This window comes from Trachypithecus francoisi, unplaced genomic scaffold (genome assembly GCF_009764315.1).
Source record: "Trachypithecus francoisi isolate TF-2019V2 unplaced genomic scaffold, Tfra_2.0 Lachesis_group10, whole genome shotgun sequence".
Lineage (NCBI taxonomy): Eukaryota > Metazoa > Chordata > Mammalia > Primates > Cercopithecidae > Trachypithecus > Trachypithecus francoisi.
In genome coordinates this window covers 70475552-70500920 of record NW_022681455.1, presented here as the reverse complement: position 1 = coordinate 70500920, position 25369 = coordinate 70475552, and the positions used below count along the sequence as shown (strand labels likewise).

The 25369-nt window shown below is 43.2% G+C and overlaps 2 protein-coding genes and 1 pseudogene across 4 annotated transcripts in view; 2 read left to right on the top strand and 1 right to left on the bottom strand.

The window, feature by feature from the left end:
* Nucleotides 1-19766, top strand: part of CGAS (cyclic GMP-AMP synthase) — a 31498-nt gene extending 11732 nt beyond the window's left edge. The window contains exons 3-6 of one of the 3 annotated variants that reach the window (XM_033217670.1): nt 740-976; nt 13900-14002; nt 17677-17957; nt 19228-19765. In XM_033217670.1, the coding sequence (XP_033073561.1) occupies nt 740-976; nt 13900-14002; nt 17677-17957; nt 19228-19331 (725 nt within the window). In that variant the 3' untranslated portion in view covers nt 19332-19765. Of the gene's footprint in view, nt 1-739; nt 977-13899; nt 14003-17676 lie in introns of all 3 variants that reach the window. The other 2 variants (XM_033217672.1, XM_033217671.1) reach the window with 2 other exon arrangements.
* On the bottom strand, nt 10781-11712 carry LOC117087451 (annotated as a pseudogene).
* Nucleotides 19767-19857: 91 nt separating the features above from the next.
* LOC117087452 (RNA-binding protein 8A-like) lies at nt 19858-20930 on the top strand. The gene is made up of 2 exons (XM_033217675.1): nt 19858-20053; nt 20166-20930. Exon 2 carries the CDS (start codon nt 20282-20284, stop codon nt 20756-20758), a length of 477 nt encoding a protein of 158 aa, XP_033073566.1. The 5' UTR covers nt 19858-20053; nt 20166-20281; the 3' UTR covers nt 20759-20930.
* Nucleotides 20931-25369: the final 4439 nt, after the last annotated feature.

Here is a 25369-nt window from a genome sequence, read left to right as displayed (position 1 = left end):
GCTACTCAGGAGGCTGAGGCAGGAGGATCGCTTGAACCCGGGAGGCAGAAGTTGCGGTGAGCCAAGATCGTGCCATTGCGCTCCAGCCTGGGCAACAGACAACAAGAGCGAAACTCTGTCTCAAAAAAAAAAAAAAGAAAAGAAAATTTAATCATAGCACTCTTAAACCTCAAAGTCTACAGAGACCCCCTCATCACAGATGCCCCACACCATCTTGACAATGCCTCCCAATGGGAGAGATCAGTAATTATTGTGTGGTTTTTTTTGTTTTTTTGTTTTTCTTTTTTGAGACATAATCTTAATCTGTCGCCCAGGCTGGAGTGCAGTGGTGTGATCTCGGCTAACTGCAACCTCCGCCTCCTGGGTTCAAGCGATTCTCATGCCTCAACCTCCTGAGTAGCTGGGATTACAGGCATTCGCCACCACACCCGGCTAATTTTTGTATTTTTAGTAGAGATAAGGTTTCTCCATGTTGGTTAGGCTGGTCTCAAACTCCTGACCTCAAGTGATCCTCCTATCTTGGCCTCCTAAAGTGCTGTGATTACAGGCGTGAGCCATCACACCCGGCCAATATTGGTTTAGTAAAGCATTTTGCCTTTTAGAACCAGTTTCTGTTTTACCACCAATGTTTACCTTATACTTAGCACACCAGAGATCTTCAATTATAGTTATATTATTTCCCCTGTATTTCCAGAGAAAATTGGATTAATACTTTCTTTTCTTTTATATGTTCAACCAGATACAGATGTCATCATGAAGAGGAAAAGACGAGGGAGCCCTGCTGTAACACTTCTTATTAATAAAGAAATATCTGTGGATATCACCCTGGCTTTGGAATCAAAAAGTAGCTGGCCTGCTAGCACCCAAGAAGGCCTGGCCATTAAAAACTGGCTTTCAGCAAAAGTTAGGCAGCAACTAAGACTAAAGCCGTTTTACCTTGTACCCAAGCATGCAAAGGAAGGAAACGGTTTCCAAGGTATTTTAAATATTAAAGTTAACTTAAAGACGTAAAAGAGTTATTAATGTTATATGTTCAGGCAGCAGATCAACAGCCACCCGATGCTGCTGTCATTTCAAGAGCCATCAGGCGAAACAGGTTGTAAGATGGGAGTCTGGTGACAGACAGAATTGAAAAGGGCATAGTTGTAGTATTAATATCAAATACTCAGCTTTAAAATGTCTAGCAATCCATATTTGAATTTTATCTTTTTTTATTTTTATTTTTTCAGTAAAGAAAAGCAGTATTGGCCTTGGAGTCAGACTGCCCTGGTTCTGAATCCTGAGGCTCCGTCTAGTAGTTGTGTCGAATTTGAGCTAGTTATGATGCTTTCTAAACCCAGTTGCTCATCTGTACACTGTGTTAAGCGAAACTACTTGAAAAATTCTGGAATGATAAAATGTGCATGCAGTTCTGTGGCCAGTTCTGTTCGTGCCAGTTATATGTTATTACATATTAATATTATCATTAGAGTCTAGACTCTCATTCTCAGCCCTGGTTCTCTCTTTCCTTCATCTTCCCATTGCCACTGCTCCTATGCAACGTATCTCAGCCTCACAGATCAGGATGGGTTTTCAGGCTGTGCTCTTGGATAAAACTCAACTTCCAAGAACCAGACTGAGTTGGTCTACAGCTAAAACTTTATAATGGTGATATTTTTGAAGGTAGAAGGAAGTAACTTTTTTTTTTTTTTTTTTTTTTCTGAGACAGAATTTTGCTCTTGTTGCCCAGGCTGAAGTACAGTGGCACAATCTCAGCTCGTTGCAACCTGTGCCTCCTGGGTTAAAGCAATTCTCCTATCTCATTCTCCCAAGTAGCTGGGACTACAGACGCCCACTACCATGCCTGGCTAATTTTTTGTGTTTTTAGTAGAGACGGGGTTTCACCATGTTGGCCAGGCTGGTCTCAAACTCCTGGGAGTAGCTTTTTTCCTTGTGATTTAGTCTAAAAAAAAATGAAAGTAGCTGATTATTTTCATTTCCTCCCATAGATTTATGTAGGACTTTTGGCACCTACTACTACTGGATTCCCGGGAAACTGAAGGGGACTGTAAAACAAATGAATCAAATTATAAATGAGTATTGCTGAAAATAGCCCAGAAATAGTCAATCATGCTTAGTTTAATGGTTTGTGTTTCTGTGGACACACATCATAACTTCATATATTGCATACGTATAGGAATCATTTTCTGTAAGAAAAATAGTTTATGAAGGGAACTTACATATATCATTATTCATGTTTTTACAAAATGATTATAGCTTTCTGCAAAGAGGTTATTCTGCAAACTGAACAATTTTTAGAATAGCTGCCCCAAGAAACCTTCACTGTAAGTGATACAGAAATCACAACAGGACCCCATACCATCTCTTGCTGACCCCATACTGTCCTGGGGAACACTGGAGGATAAATCACCTTAGAGATGAGGAAGAGTCCTTTGGTGGCCCTGTGGCCTATGTGGCTAGCGAGGTTTTTTGTTTTGTTTTGTTTTGTTTTTGTTTTTGTTTTTTTAGACAGATTCTTGCTTTGTCGCCCAGGCTGGAGTGCAGTGGCGTGATCTCGGCTCACTGCAACCTCCACCTCCCGGGTTCAAGCGATTCTCCTGCCTCAGCCTCCCGAGTAGCTGGGACTACAGGTGCATGCCACCACGCCAGAATAATTTTTGCATTTTTAGTAGAGACAGGGTTTCACCATGTTGGCCGGGATGGTCTCCATCTCTTTACCTTGTGATCCACCAGCCTCAGCCTCCCAAAGTGCTGGGATTACAGGCATGAGCCACCATGCCCAGCCATGGTTAGGGAGATCTTTGCATTCTTCCATTAAAATGAAAGAAAGTGAAGGCTGGTGCTGGATGCTTAGCTTCACTTCTGCTTTCTGTTACCCTTGGCTGTTCTGCATCTCCCATCATTCCAGATTATGTATAATTAGACAAAACTCTGCTTCTGTGTACGTGTGTGAGTGTATGTGAACAGAGGGACTTAGTGAAAATACTTGTACTAGATTGGAGACACTTATAACACCTGCTGTATCTTTTCTTTCTCTAAACATTCTACTAGAAATTCCCTGGTCTCACAAGTTATATTTTTAAAAATATTATGTTTTTGTTTTTATTTATTTTTATTTGTTTATTTTTTGAGACAGTCTCGCTGTGTCACCCAGGCTGGAGTGCAGTGGTGCAATCTCGGCTCACTGCAACCTCCACCTCCTGGGTTCAAACGATTCTCCCACCTCAGTATCTCAAGTAGCTGGCACTACAGGTGCGTGCCACCATGCCCAGCTACTTTTTTGTATTTTTAGTAGAGACTGGGTTTCACCATATTGGCCAGGCTGATCTCGAACTTCTGACTTCAGGTGATCCACCCATCTCCATCTCCCAAAGTGCTGGGATTACAGGCATGAGCCACCGTGCCTGGTCTTGTTTTTATTGATTTTTGATTAAAAATTTCAAATTTTAAAAATCTACCTGTTTCAAAATACCAGTTTTATTACCAAGGATATAATTTATTTAAAAAACAGTTTATGATTTACTTGCAGTTTTTTTGTTCTTAAGATAAAAGGACAGTAAAATTTGAGATTTTTAACCCACTCAAAAAAATGTTCAGCCAGGTGCAGTGACCCGTGCCTATAGTCTCAGCTCCTCAGGAAGTTGAGGCAGGAGGATTGCTTGAGCCCAGGGGTTCAGGGCTGTAGTGAGCTATGATCATGCCACTTGCCTCCATCCTGGGTAACATAGCAAGACGTCCTCTATACCCCACCCACCAAAAAAAAAAAAAAGTCACTGGACAGTTTAACTCAACGTAGGCAAATTAACTTGTTTCATTATGTTATCTGTTTTTAGATACTGGTTTTTAAATTTTGATTTAATTTGTTTCATACATTTATAAAGTATAACATGGTTCCACAGTCAAAGCTATGGAAAAAGGTACAATTAGAGAAACATCTTCTGTTCATGTCCTCTCCACGCTCTTTTCTCCTTCCCTGATTAGAAACCTTTTTAATTGTTTTTAGTTTACCCTTCCATGGTTTTTAAATTTTATTTATTTATTTATTTCGAGATGGAGTCTCTTTCTGTTGCCCAGGCTGGAGTGCAGTGGGGTGATCTTGGCTTACTACAGTCTCCGCTTCCCAGGTTTAAGTGATTCTCCTGCCTCAGCCTCCCAGAGTAGATGAGATTACAGGTGTGCACCACCACGCCTGGCTAATTTTTGTGTTTTTAGTAGAGACGAGGTTTCACCACGTTGGCCAGGCTGGTCTTGAACTCCTGACCTCAGGTGGTCCACCCACCTTTGCCTCCCAAAGTACTGAGATTATAGGCATGAGCCACCGCGCCTAGCCTTCCGGTTTTAAAAGTGTAAGTAAATATATTCTCTCTCTCTCACTCACTCATGTAATGGCTCAAACCTATAATCCCAGTACTTTGGGAGGCTGAAGCGGGTGGATCACTTGAGGTCAGGAGTTCAAGACCATCATGGGCAACATGGTGAAAGTCTGTCTCTACTAAAATACAAAAATTAGCCAAGTGTGGTGGTGCATGCCTGTAGTCCCAACTATTCAAGAGGCTGATGTGGGGGGGAATCACTTGAGCCCTGGAGTGTGAGGCTGCAGTGAGCCAAGATGGTGCCACTGCACTCCAACCTGGGCAACAGAGTGAGACCCTGTCTCAAAAACAAAGAAAAAGTTGTGCCTTTTATTTTAAAAAGGGAGTAGCATATAAATATACAGTATATAATATAAATTATATACAATGTTTTATATTATGTAAGGCATATTGCATATAAATTATACATATTACATATAAATACTTATGTAAATATATATTCATATAAATATATTTAATACATATTTTTAAGATAAAGACATCAGGTAAAAACTAAGGAAATCTGGATAAAGTATAAACTTTAGTTAACAATATGTATCAATATTGGTTTATTGTACCAATGTATTTTATGAATATGGGGTGTTAATAATAGGGAAATGGGGATACAGTGGCATGTGCTTATAGTCCTAGTTTCCTCAACCTTTGGGAGGCTGAGGCAGGAGGATCATTGAGCCCAGGAGTTAGGGTTGTTCTGCTTGGAGCCGAACTCCTGGGTTCAAGTGATCCTCCCATCTCAGCCTCTCACCTCCCAAGTAGCTGAGATTACAGGTGCACAACACTGTGTCCAGCTGGACATTTTTTCAAGTGGGTTTAAAACTTGGTATTATGACTGTCCTTTTATCTTAAGAACAAAAAACTGCCGGGCGCGGTGGCTCAAGCCTGTAATCCCAGCACTTTGGGAGGCCGAGACGGGCGGATCACGAGGTCAGGAGATCGAGACCATCCTGGCTAATACGGTGAAACCCCGTCTCTACTAAAAAATACAAAAAGCTAGCCGGGCGAGATGGCGGGCGCCTGTAGTCCCAGCTACTCAGGAGGCTGAGGCAGGAGAATGGCATAAACCCGGGAGGCAGAGCTTGCAGTGAGCTGAGATCCGCCACTGCACTCCAGCCTGGGCGACAGAGCGAGACTCCGTCTCAAAAAAAAAAAAAAAAAAAAAAAAGAACAAAAAACTGCAAAAAAAATTATAAGCTGTTTTTTATAAGTGTATTATTGGTAATAATACTGGTATTGAAAAAGGCAGATTAAACATGTAAATATTAGATAATATGCTAATTTATATATATAAAATATACTTGTATGCCACCCCCTTTTTAAAATAAAAGGTGTACCTTTTTTTTTTTTTAAAAAAAGTAGACACAGAGTCTCGCTGTGTTGCCCAGGCTGGTCTCAAACTCCTGGCCTCAAGCAGTCCTCCCACTGTGGCCTCCTAAAGTGCTGGGATTATAGGCATGAGCCATCACAGCCAGGCCATACATTCTTCTTTTTAATTTTATTAATTTGGTTTATTTTTTTAATTTTATAGAAGCCCTGCTCTCAGATATAACACGTTTTTTCTTTTAATTTAACGAGATATTTTTTAGCTCACTCCATACCTCTCTATAGAGATAATACCCATTCCTTTTTAAAGTCTATTTTTACAGCTAGTCAAAGAATAAATCCTTATATAGTATTGCTAGGCATTTCCCAGATCTCCATAGGCATCATTCCAATTTGCTTTTCCACAGCAATGTATCAGGAGTACCTGCTTCACCCTCAACCTCACTGACTTGTTAAACTTTTTGCCAACTGAAATTCTTGCCAGTAGTCCAAAAAGCGAGAAATGATATCTCAATGTAGTTTGTTTAAAAATAAACTTTTGGTTTTAGCAAGTTTTACATTTACAGAAAAATTGTGAAGATAGTACAGAGAGTTCCTGTATAACCCCATACCCATTCCCCTGGGGTTTTGTGTTAGGGAGGTAGTAGGCACTGTATTGCCCATGCTGGTCTCGAACTGAGCTCAGTGATCCTCCCGCCTCACCGGATCAAGTAACCGGGACTACAGACACATGCCACTGCAGCACCCCCATTTTCCTATTATTAATATTTCACATTAATATATTTATACAATGAATAAACCAATATTGATACATTATTGTTAGCGAAGGGCTATATCCGCTGGGCACAGTGGGTCATGCCTGTAATCCCAGCACTTTGGGAGGCCGAGATGGGCAGATCACCTGAAATCAAGAGTTCGAAACCACCCTGGCCAACATGGTGAAACCCCATCTCTACTAAAAAAATACAAAAATTAGCCAGGCATGATGGCATGTGCCTTAGTCCCAGCTACTTGGGAGGCTGAGATAGGAGAATCACTTGAACTCAGGGGGTGGAAGTTGCAGTGAGCCAAGATCATGCCACTGCACTCCAGTCTAGGTGACAGAGCGAGACTCCATCTCCAAAAAAAAAAAAAAGGTCTATACCTTATCCGGATTTCCTTAGTTTTTCTTAATGTCCTTTGACTATTCCAAGATCCCATTTAGGATACCATATTGCATTTAGTTGTCATGTCTCCTTAAGCTACTCTTGACTGTGACAGTTTTTTGGTTTTAACAGTTTTGAGGAGTACTAATTAGGTATTTTGTAGAATGTCCTTTACTTGAGATTTATTATGTTTCTTATGATTATATCAGAGCTATTGGGTTTGGGGAAGGAAGTCACAGAGGCAAAGTGCCATCCTTATCACATTTTATCAAGGGTACATGCCACCTTTCTTTACAGTCATATACAGTTGACCCTCAGGATTGGCTCCAGGGTACCCTGCAGACACCAAAGTCCACAGATGCTCAAATCCCTTACATAAAATGATGTAATACAGTTGGCCCTCCATATCTGTGGGTTTCAATCCATGGTTGGTTGAATTCTCAGATGTGAAACCCTTGGATACAAAGGGCAAATCGCATTGGGTAGCTATCCCTGAACTCTTTATTCTGTCCCATTAAAATCTTTGTCTATCTTTGTAGTATGTTGTACATAATGTAGCTTTATAATTAGTCTCAATATCTTTTAGGGTAAGTTCTACCACTTTGTTTTTCTCCAAGAGTGTTTTAGAGAGTCTTGATCCTTTGCATTCTCGTATAAATTTTGAAATCAGCTTGTCAGATTCCACAAAATACTTTTTGGAATTTTGATTGAGATAATGTTGAATCTATAGATAAATTTGGGGCCAGGAATGATGGCTTATGCCTGTCATTCCAGCACTTCAGAAGGCTGAGGAAGGAGAGTTGCTTGAGCTGAGGAGTTCAAGACCATCTTGGACAACACTCGGTAAAAACTCCACCCAGGTGCGGTGACTCACGCCTGTAATCCCAGCACTTTGGGAGGCTGAGGTGGGTGGATTATGAAGTCAAGAGATCGAGACCATCCTGGCCAACATGGTGAAACCCCATCTCTACTAAAAATACAAAAATTAGCTGGGCATAGTGGCGCACACCTGTAGTCCTAGCTACTTGGGAGGCTGAGGCGGGAGAATAACCCGGAAGGCAGAGGTTGCAGTGGGCCGAGATTGCGCCATTGCACTCCTGCCTTTCGACAGAGAGATACTCCATCTCAAAAAAAAATTTAAAATAAAAAAACTCTCTATAAAAGTTTTTATAGAGGGTTGTGAGTCTTCATCTCTATAAAAACTTTTTAAAAAATTCGCCAGGTATGGTGGTGTGCACTTGTATCTTGTAGTCTTAGTTATGCAAGAAAATCACTGAAGCTCAGGAGTTTGAGGTGACCGTGAGCTATGATCTTGCCACTGCACTCCAGCCTGGGTAACAGAACAAGACACTGTCTCTATTAAAAAAGAAATAAATAAACATGGGAGAGAGTTGATATGTTAACAATATTGAGTCTCCCAATCTACTTGTTTAGATCTCCTCTAATACTGCCCAGCTTCACTCATTAGCATTTTCTCTGCAGAAGTTTTGTATATCTTTTGTTAATTTATTCATAGGTAATTGATCTATTTTAAAACTTTTTATTTATCTATTTATTTTGAGATGGAGTCTCGCTCTGTCACCCAGGCTGGAGTGCAGTGATGCGATCTCGGCTCACTGCACCCTCCGCCTCCTGGGTTCAAGCGATTCTCCTGCCTCTGCCTCCTGAGTAGCTGGGATTATAGGGCCCACCCCCATGCCTGGATAATTTTTGTATTTTTAGTAGAGATAGGGTTTCACCATGTTGTCCAGGCTGCTCTCAAACTCCTGACCTCAGGTGATCTGTTCACCTCGGTCTCCCAAAGTGCTGGGATAACAGGCGTGAGCCACTGCGCCTGGCCAAAACTTTTTATTATGAAAATTTTAAACCAGTACCATAGGAGACTGGGCCGGGAGTGGTGGCTCATGCCTGTAATAAATACCAGCATTTTGAGAGGCTGAGATGGGTGGATCACTTGAGCCTAGGAGTTCAAGCCTGGGCCATGTGGCAAAACCCTATCTCTTCAAAAAATAAAAAATAAATTAGCTGGGTATGGTAATATGCACCTGTTGTCCCAGCTATCTGGGGGGCTGAGGTGGGAGAATCACTTGAGCCTAGGAGGTTGAGGCTGCTGTGAGCCGAGATCATGCCACTGCACTCCAGCCTGGGTGATAAAGGGAAACCTTGTCTTAAAAAAATAATAAATGACTGGGAGCGGTGGCTCACACCTGTAATCCAAGCACTTTGGGAGGCCAAGGCGAGTGGATCACCTGAGGTCAGGAGTGCGAGACGGGCCAACATGATGAAACCCCATCTCTACTAAAAATACAAAATTAGCCGGGCATGGTGGCACATGCCTGTAATCCCAGCTACTCGGGAGGCTGAGACAGGAGAATCACTTGAACCCAGAAGGCGGAGGTTGCAGTGAGCTGAGATGGTGTCACTGCACTCCAGCCTGGGCAACAGAGCAAGACTCCATCTCAAAAAATAAAAATAAATGCACAAATAAAAATTTTCTTATATTGGCTGGGCGCAGTGGCTCACACCTGTAATTCCAGCACTTTGGGAGGTAGGAGGATTGCTGGAGTCCAGGAGTTCAAGATCAGCCTGGGCAAGGTGGAGAGACCCCATCTCTATAAAAAATCTAAAAATTAGCCAGCCGTGATGGTATATGCTTCTGGTCCCAGCTATTGGAAAGGCTGACATGGGAAGATTGATTGAGGCTGGGAAGTTGAGGTTTCAGTGAGCCGTGTTCATGCACTCCAGCCTGGGTAACAGGGAGATCTTGTCTCAAAAAAAAGAAAAAAAAAAAAGTAATAATTCCCTAATATCAAACATCTATTTGGTATTAAAATTTCCACTTGTCTTGTAAGTATCATACATTTTTTTTGTTCAGTTTGCCTGTTTGGATCAGGATTCAAATAAGGTTCATACATTGTGACTGACCGATATGTCTTTTAAATATCTTTTAACTCATAACTTCCTCTTTCATAACTTTTTTATTCATTGAATAAAATGTACTCAATTCACTTCAATTTACTCATTGAAGAAACAGGTTATTTTTCCTGTAGAGTTTCCCAAAGAGAGGATTTTGCAGAGTGCATTCTAGAAGTGTCATTTTGCATGTTCTGCTTTCATCTATATTTCTTTCTTTTTTTTTTTTTTGAGAGGGAGTTTCACTCTTGTTGCCCAGGCTGGAGTGTAATCACCCGATCTCGGCTAACTACAACCTCTACCTCCCAGGTTCAAGTGATTCTCCTGCCTTGGCCTCCAGAGTAGCTGGGATTACAGACTTGCGCCACCATGCCCGGCTAATGTTCGTATTTTTCGTAGAGATAGGGTTTCACTATGTTGGTCTGACTGATCTTGAACTCCTGACCTCAGGTGATCCACCGCCTCGGCCTCCCAAAGTGCTGGGATTACAGGAGTGAGCCACTGCGTCTGACCTCATCCATATTTCATTAGCAGTTAGATCTAGAAGGTAATTGCTACGTGCTTTTTGTTTTTGTTTTTTGAAACTGAGTCTCACTCTGTCATTCAGGCTGGAGTGCAATGGAGTGATCTCGGCTCACAGCAACCTCCGCCACCCGAATTCAAGCGATTCCCCCGCCTCAGCCTCCTGAGTAGCTGGGATTACAGTTGTGCACCACAATGCCCGGCTAATTTTTGTATTTTTAGTAGAGACGGGGTTTTGCCATGTTTGCCAGGCTGCTCTTGAACCCCATACCTCAGGTGATCTGCTCACCTCGGCCTCCCACAGTGCTGGAATTACAGGCATGAGCCACTGCACCCGGCCTAATTGCTAGTTTTTATACTATTGTAAGAAACATCTTCCTCAAAATTTCATTTTTTGTTTACTGCTGTATATCAAAATACCTTTGATTTTCATATCCACAATCTTGGTAACTCTTTTAATTGATTTGGTGAATTTATTTATAGATTTTTTTTTTTTTTTAGTAACAGGCTTAATTCACTTTATTTTTCTTGTATAAAAAGCCTATGTTGTAGCTACAGCTGGAGCCTGGGTCCGCTGCACGGAGACTCTGGTGTGGGTCTTGACAAGGTGGTCAGTGAATTCCTGATAGGGAGACTTGGTAAACACAGTCTCCTTCCAGAGGTCAGGGGTCAGGTAGCTGTAGGTCTTAGAGATGGCATCAAAGGTGGCCTTGGCGAAGTTGCCCAGGGTGGCAGTAGCAGCCCCGGGCTGAGGTGTAGCAGTCATCAATACCAGCCATCATGAGCAGCTTCTTGGGCACAGGCACTGAGACGATGCCAGTGCCCCTGGGTGCAGGGATGAGGCGCACCAGCACAGAGCCGCAGCAGCCTGTCACCTTGCAAGGGACGGTGTGGGGCTTGCCGATCTTGTTCCCCCAGTAGCCTCTGCGCACCGGGACAATGGAGAGTTTGGCCAGGATGATGGCCCCACGGATGGCGGTGGCCACCTCCTTGGAGCACTTAACACCCAGGCCGACGTGGCCATTGTAGTTCCCGATAGCAGCAAACGCCTTGAACCTGGTGCGCTGGCCAGCAGGGGTGTGCTTCTGCACCGGCATAATCTTCAAAACCTCGTCTTTGAGAGAGGCCCCCAAGAAAAAGTCAATGATCTCAGATTCCTTAATGGGCAGAGAGAAGAGGGAGATCTCCTCCAGGGACTTGATCTTCATGTCCTTGACCAAGCGGCCCAGCTTGGTGACGGGCATCCACTCCTTATCCTCGGCCTTGCCTCCGCGAGCTCCGCAGCCTCGGCCCCGACCGCGTCCACGGCCGCGACCCCGGCCCCGGATGCGACTGCCGAAACCTCCGCGGAAGCCACCGCGGTTCCCCATCCCAGGGCCACCAGGGCCTCCAGGCTGCCCCGCTGCACCGGCGTCATCCGCCATTTGGTGTTTTCTCGGAGAAGAAGCATAGATTTTTTTTTCTTTTTTCTTTTTCTTTCTTTTTTGAGATGGAGCCTCGCTCTGTTGCCCAGGCTGGAGTGCAGTGGCATGATCTTTACTCACTGCAACCTCGGCATTCCGGGTTCAAGGGATTCTCCTGCCTCAGCCTCCCAAGTAGCTGGGACTGTATACAAATACATACATACATGTGGTATGTGTAGGCACACGCCACCACACTGGCTAATCTTTGTATTTTTAGTAGATATGGTGTTTCACCATGTTGGCCAGGCTGGTCTCCTTTCTCGGCCTCCTGAAGTGCTGGGATTATAGATGTGAGCCATCATGCCCAGCATTGTAGACTCTTTTGCATTTCCTATATATGCAATTATATCATCTATTAATAATGATGGCTTTGTTTCTCCCTTTCCGGTGTGTAACCCTGTTTTTCCTTCCCTTACTGTGCTTGCTATGACACCCAGTGCATGCTGAACAGAAATAGAGATAGCAGAAGTTTTGCCTTTTTTATGATTTCTCTCTCCAACTTTTTACCTCACATAATGATTGTTGCTATAGTTTTCTAAAATCTACCTTTTATTGAATCAAGTGTCCCTCTAGACTTAAATTGCTAAGAGGAGTTTTTTTAATGATGAATGACTATAGGATTTTAATAGCTTCATTTTCTTCATCTATCGAGACAATCACGTGTTTCTCCTCTGTTCTATTAATGTGACAGATTATATTGATTGATTTTTCTGGAAAATCCTGCAGATTATAAACCACTTATACATTACCAGTATAAAACCACTAAGTAACAGGATGTTCAGAGCATAAAAGAGCTAGCCATAGTAAGACTCGGGGAGAAATCTTTTTTTTTCTTTTTGGAGACAGAGTCTTGCTCTTTCACCCAGACTGGAGTGCAGTGGCACGATCTCAGCTCACTGCAAGCTCTGCCTCCCGGGTTCGCCATTCTCCTGCCTCAGCCTCCCAAGTAGCTGGGATTACAGGCGCCCGCCACCATGCCCGGCTAATTTTTCATATTTTTAGTAGAGGCGGGGTTTCACCGTGTTAGCCAGGATGGTCTCGATCTCCTGACCTCGTGATCCGCCCGCCTCGGCCTCCCAAAGTGCTGGGATTACAGGCGTGAGCCACCGTGCCTGGCCAAAATCATTCTATATTTACACAAACTCTCATAAATAAGAAGAAAGGAAATGGTCCTCAATTCATTTTGTATTAATACTAAAACCTGTAAGGATGGTACAGAAAAAGTGAATAAATTGATTCAAATTATTATTATTATTATTATTATTATTATTATTTTGTTGTTGTTGAGACGGAGTTTCGCTCTGTCGCCCAGGCTGGAGTGCAGTGGCCGGATCTCAGCTCACTGCAAGCTCCGCCTCCCGGGTTTACTCCATTCTCCTGCCTCAGCCTCCCGAGTAGCTGGGACTACAGGCGCCCGCCACCTCGCCCGGCTAGTTTTCTGTATTTTTTTTTAGTAGAGACGGGGTTTCACCGTGTTAGCCAGGATGGTCTCGATCTGCTGACCTCGTGATCCGCCCGTCTCGGCCTCCCAAAGTGCTGGGATTACAGGCTTGAGCCACCGCGCCCGGCCTCAAATTATTATTAAAACAAAATATTTAACAAAGGGAATTTAGCAATATATAAAAGGTAATACATCTTACTATTGCTAACTATATTAAATTGTGACTTCCTTTTTTTTTCAGTTAGGCCCATTTTTTGTCTCTGTGTACTTATTTTTATATGTAATTATCTGTTCACTTCTTTTGATTCACACCTAGGATTTTTTCAGAATATTTTCTTTTACTTTTTTTTTTTGATTGAGTTTTGCTCTTGTTGCCTAGGCTGGAGTGCAATGGTGTGATCTCGGCTCACTGCAGCCTCCCCCTTCCAGGTTCAAGCGGGTTCTCCTTCCTCAGCCTCCCAAGTAGCTGGGATTACAGCCATGTGCCACCATGCCTGGATAATTTTTTTTGTATTTTTAGTAGAGATGGGTTTTTTCCATGTTGATCAGGCTGGTCTCGAACTCCCGACCTTAGCCTCCTCGGCCTCCCAAAGTGCTGGGATTACAGGCGTGAGCCACCATGCCCAGCCCCAAAATATTTTCATGAGGGAAATCACGTAAATATTGTTTAGATATGGATGCTTTGGGTAAAGTGCTTTTCTGTTTTTCTTTTTGAAATTAAGAGGAAACGTGGCGGCTATCCTTCTCTCACATCGAAAAGGAAATTTTGAGCAATCATGGAAAATCTAAAACGTGCTGTGAAAACAAAGAAATGAAATGTTGCAGGTAACAGCCTTATTTTGTTAAATGACAGGTTATCTATGGTATGCTTAATTATTTGTTAACTCCATACCTCAAACCTGAAGACCTGAGCTGGGTTGGGTCTGGGGAGCAGGGCAGGATTGGGTTGAGCTGGGGAGCAGGGCAGGATTGAGTGTCAGTATGAAACCAGAGAAGCTGGATCCAAAGGGCCAAGGAAAGGATGTTGTTAGAAAGCAAGGCCAGGGAATAGTAGTTCTGAACCCTGGATCAGATGAATGTGTTTTTGTAAAGATGTATCAGTAGGACAGAGTGAGAGGGTATGAACACTAGCTATGACAATTCGATGGGTCTTAGTATTCTGCTTGTTTAAAAGTAATGGATATTAATGCCATATAATTGGAGGAGGCCAAAGGATCGCTCTTATTGGATACTGGGCTTGCTTTGGGATAGTTGGGTTGTGTTGACGGCTAGGGATTGACTGACCAAACTGAAAACAACACTATGTGAGTAATTTTTTTTTTTTTTTTTTTTTTTGAGGCGGAGTCTCGCTCTGTCGCCCAGGCTGGAGTGCAGTGGCCGGATCTCAGCTCACTGCAAGCTCCGCCTCCCGGGTTTACATTCTCCTGCCTCAGCCTCCCGAGTAGCTGGGACTACAGGCGCCCGCCACGTCGCCCGGCTAGTTTTTGTATTTTTAGTAGAGACGGGGTTTCACCGTGTTCGCCAGGATGGTCTCGATCTCCTGACCTCGTGATCCGCCCGTCTCGGCCTCCCAAAGTGCTGGGATTACAGGCTTGAGCCACCGCGCCCGGCTTTTTTTTTTTTTTGAGACAGACTTTCACTCTGTCACTCAGACTGGAGTGCAGTGGCACAATCATGGCTCACTACAGCCTCGATCTCCTAGGCTCAAGCAATCATCCTACCTCAGCCCCCCAAGTAGCTGAGACTACAGGTGCATGCCACCATGCTCGGTTAATTTTAAAAAAAGGTTTGTAGAGGGCCTGTTGGCTCACACCTGTAATACCAGCCTAGCAACATGGTGAGACCCCACCTCCATAAAAATTTTAAAAATTACTCAGGCGTGGTGACTGGTGCCTGTGGTCCCAGCTACTTGGAAGGCTGAAGTGGGAGAATCGCTTGAGCCCAGAAAATCAAGGCTGCAGTGAGCCATGATTGTGCCACTGTACTGCAACCTGGGTGACATAGTGACACCTTGTCTCAAAAAAAAATTTTTTTTTATTGGTAGAGATGGTGGTCTCCCTTTGTTGCCCAGGCAGGCTGGCCACCAACTCCTGGGTTCAAGTAATCTTCCCGCCTTGGCCTCCCAAAGTCTTGGGATTACAGGGATGAGACACTGCACCCCACCATTTTTTTTGTGTGTGATGGAATACACACCATAAATAACTAAGATTGAAAAGGAATTGTTCATTTGAGTTTCTAAAGTTGGCCAGTATTGGCCAGGCGTGGCGGCTCACACCTGTAATCCCAGCACTTTGGGAGGCTGAGGCAGGTAGATCACCTGAGGTCAGGAATTCGAGACCAGCCTGGCCTACATTGCGAAACCCCGTCTCTACTAAAAATACGAAAATTAGCTAGGCGCAGTGGTGCATGCCTGTAATCTCCACTACTCAGGAGACTGAGGCAAGAGAATCACTTGAACCTGGGAGACAGAGGTTGCAGTGAGCTGAGATTGTACCACTGTACTCCAGCCTGGGCAACAGAGCAAGACTCCATCTTAAATAAATAAATAAAGTTGGCCAGTATAAAGATCACAAAAGTTAAAAAATCAAAACAAAAATGCCCAACATGCAGGCACAGAGGTTCTTTAAGATCTCATATGCAGGCTTTGAAGCGAGCATTAAGAAAAATATATTGTTGGCCAGGCACAGTGGCTCATGCCTGTAATCCCAGCATTTTGGGAGGCTGAGGCAGGTAGATCACCTGAGGTCAGGAGTTTGAGACCAGCCTGGCCAAGATGGTGAAACCCTGTCTCTACAAGAATGCAAAAATTAGCCGGGCGAGGTGGCATGCACCTGTAATCCCAGCTACTTAGGAGTTTGAGGCATGAGAATTGCTTGAACCCAGTAGGCAGAGGTTGTGGTGAGCTGAGATCATGCCACTGCACTCCAGTCCGGGCAACAGAGCAAGACTCTGTCTCAAAACAAACAAACAAAAAAGAAATATTGTTGATAAGGCTACTTTCATAAATAGTACATTTTATCAACTACTGAATAACTAGAGGAAACAGCAGACTATCTATGGTATGCTTAATAATGTAAATAATTCTGTGATATAATCAGTGGATTTTAAAAAAGAAAAAAATTATATTAATTTTGCAGTTCAATAAAGTAAAATAATTTTATAACAAAACAAGATTTTGGATCGCTTGAGGGGGGTAAGGGGAGGGTCAGAGGTTGCAGTGAGCTGAGATTGCATCACTGCACCCCAGCCTGGGTGACACAGCAAGACCCTGTCTCAAAAAAAAAAAAAAAAAAAAGTATAAATATCTGTTAGCTTTATACAATCGAAGAAATTGATAGAATATATTTAAGGCTGGGCGCGGTGGCTCAAGCCTGTAATCCCAGCACTTTGGGAGGCCAAGACGGGCGGATCACAAGGTTAGGAGATCGAGACCATCCTGGCTAACACGGTGAAACCCCGTCTCTACTAAAAAATATAAAAAACTAGCCGGGCGAGGTGGCGGGCACCTGTAGTCCCAGCTACTCGGGAGGCTGAGGCAGGAGAATGGCGTAAATCCGGGAGGCGGAGCTTGCAGTGAGCTGAGATTCAGCCACTGCACTCCAGCCTGGGCAACAGAGCGAGACTCCGTCTCAAAAAAAAAAAAAAAAAATATATATATATATATATTTAAGCTAAGAATGGGTAAGGGAGGGCAAAAATGTGTTTTTGAAATTCAAACCATATATTTGAAAACATAATCAGATTTTAGTGTGACTGTTATTATATTTATGTTATTTATTTTATTTTATTACTTTTTTTTGAGATGGAGTCTTATTTGTTGCCCAGGCTGGAGTGCAGTGGCACGATCTCGGCTCACTGCAACCTCCGCCTCCTGGGTTCAAGCAATTCTCCTGCCTCAGCCTCCCGAGTATCTGGGACCACAGGCACCCGCCACCATGCCCGGCTAATTTTTGTATTTTTTAGTAGAGACGGGGTTTCACCATGTTAGCCAGGATGGTCTCAATCTCCTGACCTTGTGATCCACCCGCCTCAGCCTTCCAAAGTACTGGAATGACAGGCGTGAGCCACAGTGCCCAGCCTTTGTTTTTTTTTTTTTTTTTGAAACAGAGTTTCGCTCTTGTTGCCCAGGCTGGAGTGCAATGATGCGATCTTGGCTCACTGCAACCTCCCCGTCCTGGCTACAAGCGGTTCTCATGCCTCAGCCTCCAGGGTGGCTGGGATTACTTTACAGGCGTGCACCACCAAGCCCAGCTAATTTTGTATTTTTAGTAGAGAAGGGGTTTCACCATATTAGTCAGGCTGGTCTCATATTCCTGACCTAGGTGATCCCCCTGCCTCAGCCTCCCAAAGTGCTACGATTACTGGCGTGTGTCACCACGCCCGGCCCATATTTATGTTATTATATATCTTTGTTGTTTATGTTTTTGCTATGAGATGCCTAAAATCCTTTGTTGAATGTAAATAAGTAAAAATAACTGTTTTCCTTTTTTATTCAACAGGAAAGATTGTTTAAAACTAATGAAATACCTTTTAGAACAGCTGAAAGAAAGGTTTAAAGACAAAAAACATCTGGAGAAATTCTCTTCTTATCATGTGAAAACTGCCTTCTTTCACATATGTACCAACAACCCTGAAGACAGTCAGTGGGACCCCAAAGACCTGGGCCTCTGCTTTGATAACTGCGTGACATACTTTCTTCAGTGCCTCAGGACAGAAAAACTTCCCAATTATTTTATTCCTAGATACAATCTATTCTCTAGCGACTTAATTGAAAAAAAAAGTAAAGAATTTCTGTCAAAGCAAATTGAATATGAAAGAAACAATGAGTTTCCAGTTTTTGGTGAATTTTGAAATTGTATTTTTAGAAAGAGATTGTATTTTTAGAGTGACCCTAAATCCTGGAGAATACAAGAAAAATTTAAAAAGAGGCCAGGCGCTGTGGCTTACACCTGTAATCCCAGCGCTTTGGAGGCCAAGGCCACTTGAGGTCAGGAGTTTGAGACCAGCCTGACCAACATGGTGAAACTCTGTCTCTACTAAAAATATAAAAATTAGCTGGGCATGGTGTTGGTGCATGCCTGTAATCCCAGCTACAGCTACTTGGGAGGCTGAGACATGAGAATCACTTGAACTCAGGAGGTGGAGGTTGCAGTGAGTCAAGATGGCACCACTGCAATCCATCCTGGGTGACACAGTGAGACTCCCTCTCAAAAAATAAATAAATGAATAAATAAGAAAAAAAAATAAGAAATTATTAAAACAATTTTTTAAAAAGCAACAAAATAAAAAAATAGAGTGACTGTAATAATTGGAATGTTTGAAATTTGTCACAGCAATAATTGACTAAAATGAATGTAAATAATTATTCAGTTTTCAGTTTGTTGTAATAAACTAATCAGTATAAAGGACTGACTATCCTAGAAAAAGATTACTCAAGGAATAAGAAGCAAAAGGAGTATTTGAAATCTGAAAACATTACCATGCTTGCTTTATTATGCAGGCAAATAAATAAATGACATTTTCAGATTGGAATAAAAAAAGATAAAGTACATATTGGCTTAATTAAATTCATCAAGTACTTACTGAAAAACAGCTCTCCACCATGCCAGGAAATACATAATCTTTTTTTTTTTTTTTTGAGACGGAGTCTCACTCTGTTGCCCAGGCTGGAGTCCAGTGGCACGATCTCGGCTCACTGCAAGCTCTGCCTCCTGGGTTCACGCCATTCTCCTGCCTCAGCCTCCCAAGTAGCTGGGACTATTGGTGCCTGCCACCACACCTGGCTAATTTTTTTTAGTATTTTTAGTAGAGACTGGGTTTCACCTTGTTAGCCAGGATGATCTCGATCTCCTGACCTCGTGATCCACCTGCCTTGGCCTCCCAAAGTGCTGGGATTGCAAGTGTGAGCCACTTTGCCAGGCAGAAATACATAATCTTATAACAAAACATAAGATACTTTATTTTAATATATGTGACTAAATGTAAAACCTAATTTATTTTGTTATCTATTTATTTTTACTTTCAGTAACACTTTTTTTTTTAATTTTTAGGTAGCATTCAGCCTACAGGCAACTGCTGTTTGTTAAATTTTTCCTGTTCATATATTTTGCACATTTTCTTGTTGGTTAATATTCTTCTTCTCATCATTTTGTAGAAGTTCTTAATATATTTGGGGTACTTATCTTTCATTTGTTGTCTGTGTAACAAATCACTTCTGCATGTGGGTTGTCTGTACCTTTTTTGGTGTCTTTTAGTAAACAAGGTTTTTTGTTTTGTATTGCTTTGTTTATTGTAAAGATTTTAAAATTTTAATGGAGTTGATATTTTTTTCTTCTTCAAGCCTTTGAGAATAAATTGGAGTTGAATTTGTTATGGTTTTTGCTTTATACATCTTGTTTAACAACCTACTGCGTTTGAACATACTAAGAGAAACATTAGACATTTGAAGAGTTTTGGGGACAATTAATGATAAACAGAACACTATGCAAATAAAATAAGCAATTTTTTTTTTTTTTTTGAGACAGAGTCTTGCTCTATCGCCCAGGCTGGAGTGCAGTGGCATGATCTTGGCTCACTGTAATCTCCCACTTCTGGATTCAAGCAATTCTCGTGCCTCAGCCTCCCAAGTAGCTGGGACTACAGTTGCACACCACCCCTCCTGGCTAATTTTTTTTTGTTTTTTTAGTAGAGACAGAGTTTCACCATGTTGTCAACTTGGTCTCCAACTCCTGACCTCGGGTGATCCACCCATCTCAACTTCCCAAAGTGCTGGGATTACAGGCGTGAGCCACCGTGCCCAGCCAATCTAAGCAATGATTAACTCCGTAAAAAAAATGAATGCGTGAAAGAAGTCTTATATGAGAATATTGCTCAGCTGTAAGTATTGACAAAGTCCTTGTAATGTAACCATTGACTATTAATCTTATTGAAGTTACGCACTGTTGTCTGACTTTAAAAAATTTTTTTTTAAATTTTTTAATGTGAAAAGAAAAAAAGAGAGTTTCCCGAGGTAACTAGTGTCTGAGCGGCACAGACGAGATCTCGATCGAAGGCGAGATAGCGGACGTGCTAGATGTTCACGAGGCTGGGGGCGAAGATTTCGCCATGGATGAGGATGGGGACGAGAGCATTCACAAACTGAAAGAAAAAGCGAAGAAACGGAAGGGTCGCGGCTTTGGCTCCGAAGAGGGGTGCCGAGCGCAGATGCGTGAGAATTATGACAGCGTGGAGCAGGATGGCGATGAACCTGGACCACAACGCTCTGTTGAAGGCTGGATTCTTTTTGTCACTGGAGTCCATGAGGAAGCCACTGAAGAAGACATACACGACAATTTCACAGAATATGGGGAAATTAAAAACATTCACCTCAACCTCAACAGGCGAACAGGATATCTGAAGGGGTATACTCTAGTTGAGTATGAAACATACAAGGAGGCCCAGGCTGCTATGGAGGGACTCAATGGCCAGGATTTGATGGGACGGCCCATCAGCGTTGACTGGTGTTTTGTTCGGGGTCCACCAAAAGGCAAGAGGAGAAGAGGCCGAAGACGCAGCAGAAGTCCAGACTGGAGAGGTCGCTGACAGGTCCTCTGTTGTCCAGGTGTTCTCTTCAAGATTCCATTTGACCATGCAGCCTTGGACAAATAGGACTGGGGTGGAAATTGTTGTGTTTATATTTAATCTCTTACCCTATATGCATAGTATTTGAGTTGCGAATAAATGTTCCATTTTTGTTTTCTAAAAAAAAAAAAAAGAAAAGAGAAAAGAGAAAAAGAAATTCTGATTACCCACTCTGTGGTTAGGATAGGACAACAGGCTTAGTGCTTGTATGGTGATAGTGGTAGGGGGATTACATTAGTTTCCTATGTAACAACCACAACCTTAGAGGCTTAAAACAACACATATTTATTATCTCACATTTTCAGTGGGCCAAGTTCTGGGTGTGGCTCTGCTCAGAGTCTCTCAAGGCTATCATTAAGATGTCAGCCAGCGCTGTAGCCTCATCTGAGGCTTGACTGGAGAAGGATCCATTTTTGTTGGCAGAATTTAGTTTCTTACATTTGTAGGACTGAGGGCTTCAGTTTCTTGCTGTCAACCAGAGGTTGCCCTCAGTTCGTAGAAGCTGTCTTCAGTTCCTTATCAACATAGGCAGCACGCAACAGTAGCTCGATTCTTCAAAGCCAGCAAGGGAGGTACTCCAGCAAGAGGAGTGCTACAAACTTAGTTTAACACAATTACATACACATAATTATGGACAGCCATTGCCTGTACTATGTTCTATTGATTAGAAGCAAGTCAGAGGTGCCACTCATACCCAAGGGGAGAGGAATTGCTCAAGGGTGTTTTTGTTGTCTCAGGTGCCAGCAATATAGTTAGGGGGAAAACAGTTCCCATAAGACCACCCTCATTTCTGTCAACAATTGCAATTTCAAGGGATTCCTAAAACCGCCCTGAGGTTTGATGAAAGATGCACAGAACTCACTGAAACCACTATGCTCATGGTTGCAGTTTATTATATGGTAAGCATGCAAGTTTAAATAAGCCAAAGAAGTGCGTAAGGCAGAGTTTAGGAGAGTACCAAACACAGCACTTTCCGTTGTCTTTTGGTGGAGTCATGGACATGTTATTCTCTTGGCATCAATATGTACCAATACACACAGAATATTGCCAGCCAGGGAAGTTCACCTGAGCCATGTCCAGAGTTCTTACTGCAGCTTGTGGTTGGCTGGCTGTATGTCTAACCTCAGTCTCCAGCTCCTTCCTCTGGAGGGCAAGAAGTATAAGCTGACACCATGACCCAAAGACCCCACCATAAATCACATTTTTATACTTTCTGGCACATTCCAAGAGTTTAGCCATTACCTTTCAGAAGCCAAGGGCAAAGGTGAGACTTTTCTTTGGGATAAGTTAAATTCTTTACTACATAGATGTGAACCTCAGGAGTTGGGGGGTCACAGAACAACCCTGAGGGCCTGACTGTTGCAGGTATGCAAAAAACTGAATTAATCTCTCTTATAGTGGGAAGTCAGTAGATGTCAGATTTTTAAAACCAAGAAATTGCAGTATAAGCAAGTTATTAATGGCTAAAAGATGAAAAGATTACATCTTGGGAGTGGAAAATGAAGAGTAGAAGGGTTCAGGACTACTTTTTTAAAAAATAAAATGATTTAGATTTTTTGTAAATATGAATACAGTTGGCAAAAACCAAGCCAAAACAGAATAAAACCAAAAAATGACAGTTATATGATTGATCATGTCCAACAGCATTTATTAGTAGAATAAAAAAAATAAATTTTGTGGCCGGGTGCTGTGGCCCACGCCTGTAATTCCAGCACACTGGGAGGCTGAGGCGGGCAGATCACCTGATATCAGGAGTTCAAGACCAGCGTGATCAACATGGAGATACCCCATCTCTACTAAAAATACAAAATTGGCTGGATGTGGTGGCACATGCCTGTAATCCCAGCTACTCAGCAAGGCTGAGGCAGGAGAATTGCTTTAACCTGGGAGGCAGAGGTTGCAGTGAGCCGAGATCGTGCCATTGCACTCCAGCCTGGGCAACAAAAGCGAAACAACATCTCAAAATTAATTAATTCATTAAAAATGATAAAAAATTTATTATTATTATTATTTTTGAGACAGCGTCGGCCGGGCGCGGTGGCTCAACCCTGTAATCCCAGCACTTTGGGAGGCCGAGACGGGCGGATCACGAGGTCAGGAGATCGAGACCATCCTGGCTAACACGGTGAAACCCCGTCTCTACTAAAAAATACAAAAAAAAACTAGCCGGGCGACGTGGCGGCGCCTGCGGCGCCTGTAGTCCCAGCTACCCGGGAGGCTGAGACAGGAGAATGGCGTGAACCCGGGAGGCGGAGCTTGCAGTGAGCTTAGATCCGGCCACAGCACTCCAGCCTGGGTGACAGAACGAGACTCCATCTCAAATTAAGAAGTCAGGAAACAACAGGTGTTGGAGAGGATGTGGAGAAATAGGAACACTTTTACACTGTTGGTGGGATTGTAAACTAGTTCAACCATTATGGAAAACAGTATGGCGATTCCTCAAGGATCTAGAACTAGATGTACCATATGACCCAGCCATCCCACTACTGGGTATATACCCAAAGGATTATAAATTACTCTACTACAAAGACACATGCACACGTATGTTTATTGCGGCACTATTCACAATAGCAAAGACTTGGAATCAACCCAAATGTCCATCTGTGACAGACTGGATTAAGAAAATGTGGCACATATACACCATGGAATACTATGCAGCCATAAAAAGGATGAGTTTGCGTCCTTTGTAGGGACATGGATGCAGCTGGAAACCATCATTCTTAGCAAACTATCACAAGAAGAGAAAACCAAACACCGCATGTTCTCACTCATAGGTGGGAACTGAACAATGAGATCACTTGGACTCGGGAAGGGGAACATCACACACTGGGGCCTATCATGGGGAGGGGGGAGGAGGGAGGGATTGCATTGGGGAGTTATACATGATATAAACGTCATGCACATGTACCCTAGAACTTAAAGTATAATAAAAAAAAAAAAAAAAAAAGAGACAGCGTCTTGCTCTGTCACCCAGGCTGGAATGCAGTGGCGCAATCTCAGCTCACTGCAACCTCCGCCTCCCGGGTTCAAGCGATTCTCCTGCTTTAGCCTCCCAAATAGCTGGGATTACAGGCACCTGCCACCACGCTGGCTAATTTTTTGTATTTTTAGTAGAGATGGGGTTTCACTATGTTGGCCGGGCTGGTCTTCAACGGTTGATCTTGTGATCCAACTGCCTTGGCCTTCCAAAGTGCGTGAGCCACTGTGCCTGGCCTAAAAATTTTATTATTTTTACCTGCTTCCCCCCGCCCCCAGCTTTGACTCCCTAGATGCTTTTGAAAGTTTGAGTTCCTAAGAAATTCCACAGCTAGAGGCTCCTACAATGTCACTGAGTGAGGTTAAGGTTCTACTCTTATGGGAAGCATCTTATCCTTCGGGATTCTGGACAACTAGACCCCTAGGAACTTGTAAAACAGCTGCTTTCATTAGGATTCTTTTGACATGGGGAAAATACAGCCATCGTCCATTAAAACACAATCCAATTTGGGTACAAGTACTCTTCAGGTTTTCTAAGTTCTCCATAAGAATACCAAGACTAGGCTACCATCTTTTCTGGCAACAGACTACTTTTTAAATAAGCTTTGTGTAGTCCAAGATTTCTGGCAGGGAAATAGAAATAAAAAATAAAAACAAAAATAACCCTTGTAGAACCATTTGCTTCCATACAGTACATATATATTTGACTTTGATAAAAATGAAAACAATTTTTTTTTTGAGACAGAATTTGCCTCTTATTGTCCAGGCTGGAGTGCAATGACATGATCTCGGCTCACTGAAACCTCAGCCTCCTGGGTTCAAGAGATTCTCCTGCCTCAGCCTCCCGAGTAGCTGGGATTATAGGCGCCCGCCACCACGTCTGGCTAATTTTGTATTTTTTTTTTTTTTTTTTGAGGCGGAGTCTGGCTCTGTCACCCGGACTGGAGTGCAGTGGCCAGATCTCAGCTCACTGCAAGCTCCGCCTCCCGGGTTTACGCCATTCTCCTGCCTCAGCCTCCCGAGTAGCTGGGACTACAGGCGCCCGCCACCTCGCCCGGCTAGTTTTTGCATTTTTAGTAGAGACGGGGTTTCACCGTGTTAGCCAGGATGGTCTCGATCTCCTGACCTCGTGATCCACCCGTCTCGGCCTCCCAAAGTGCTGGGATTACAGGCTTGAGCCACCGCGCCCGGCCAATTTTGTATTTTTAATAGAGACCGGGTTTCTCTTTTTTTTTTTTTTTTTTTTTTTTGTTGAGACGGAGTCTCGCTGTGTGGCCCAGGCTGGAGTGCAGTGGCCGGATCTCAGCTCACTGCAAGCTCCGCCTCCCGGGTTTTACGCCATTCTCTCGCCTCAGCCTCCCGAGTAGCTGGGACTACAGGCGCCCGCCATCTCGCCCGGCTAATTTTTTGTATTTTTTTTAGTAGAGACGGGGTTTCACCGTGTTAGCCAGGATGGTCTCGATCTCCTGACCTCGTGATCCGCCCGTCTCGGCCTCCCACAGTGCTGGGATTACAGGCTTGAGCCACCGCGCCCGGCCGAGACCGCGTTTCTCTATGTTGGTCAGGCTGGTCTCGAACTCCTAACCTCAGGTGATC

Coding starts and splice junctions, on each gene's coding strand:
- LOC117087452 (XM_033217675.1), top strand. CDS start 20,282: ATGGATGAGGATGGGGACGAGAGCATTCACAAACTGAAAGAAAAAGCG.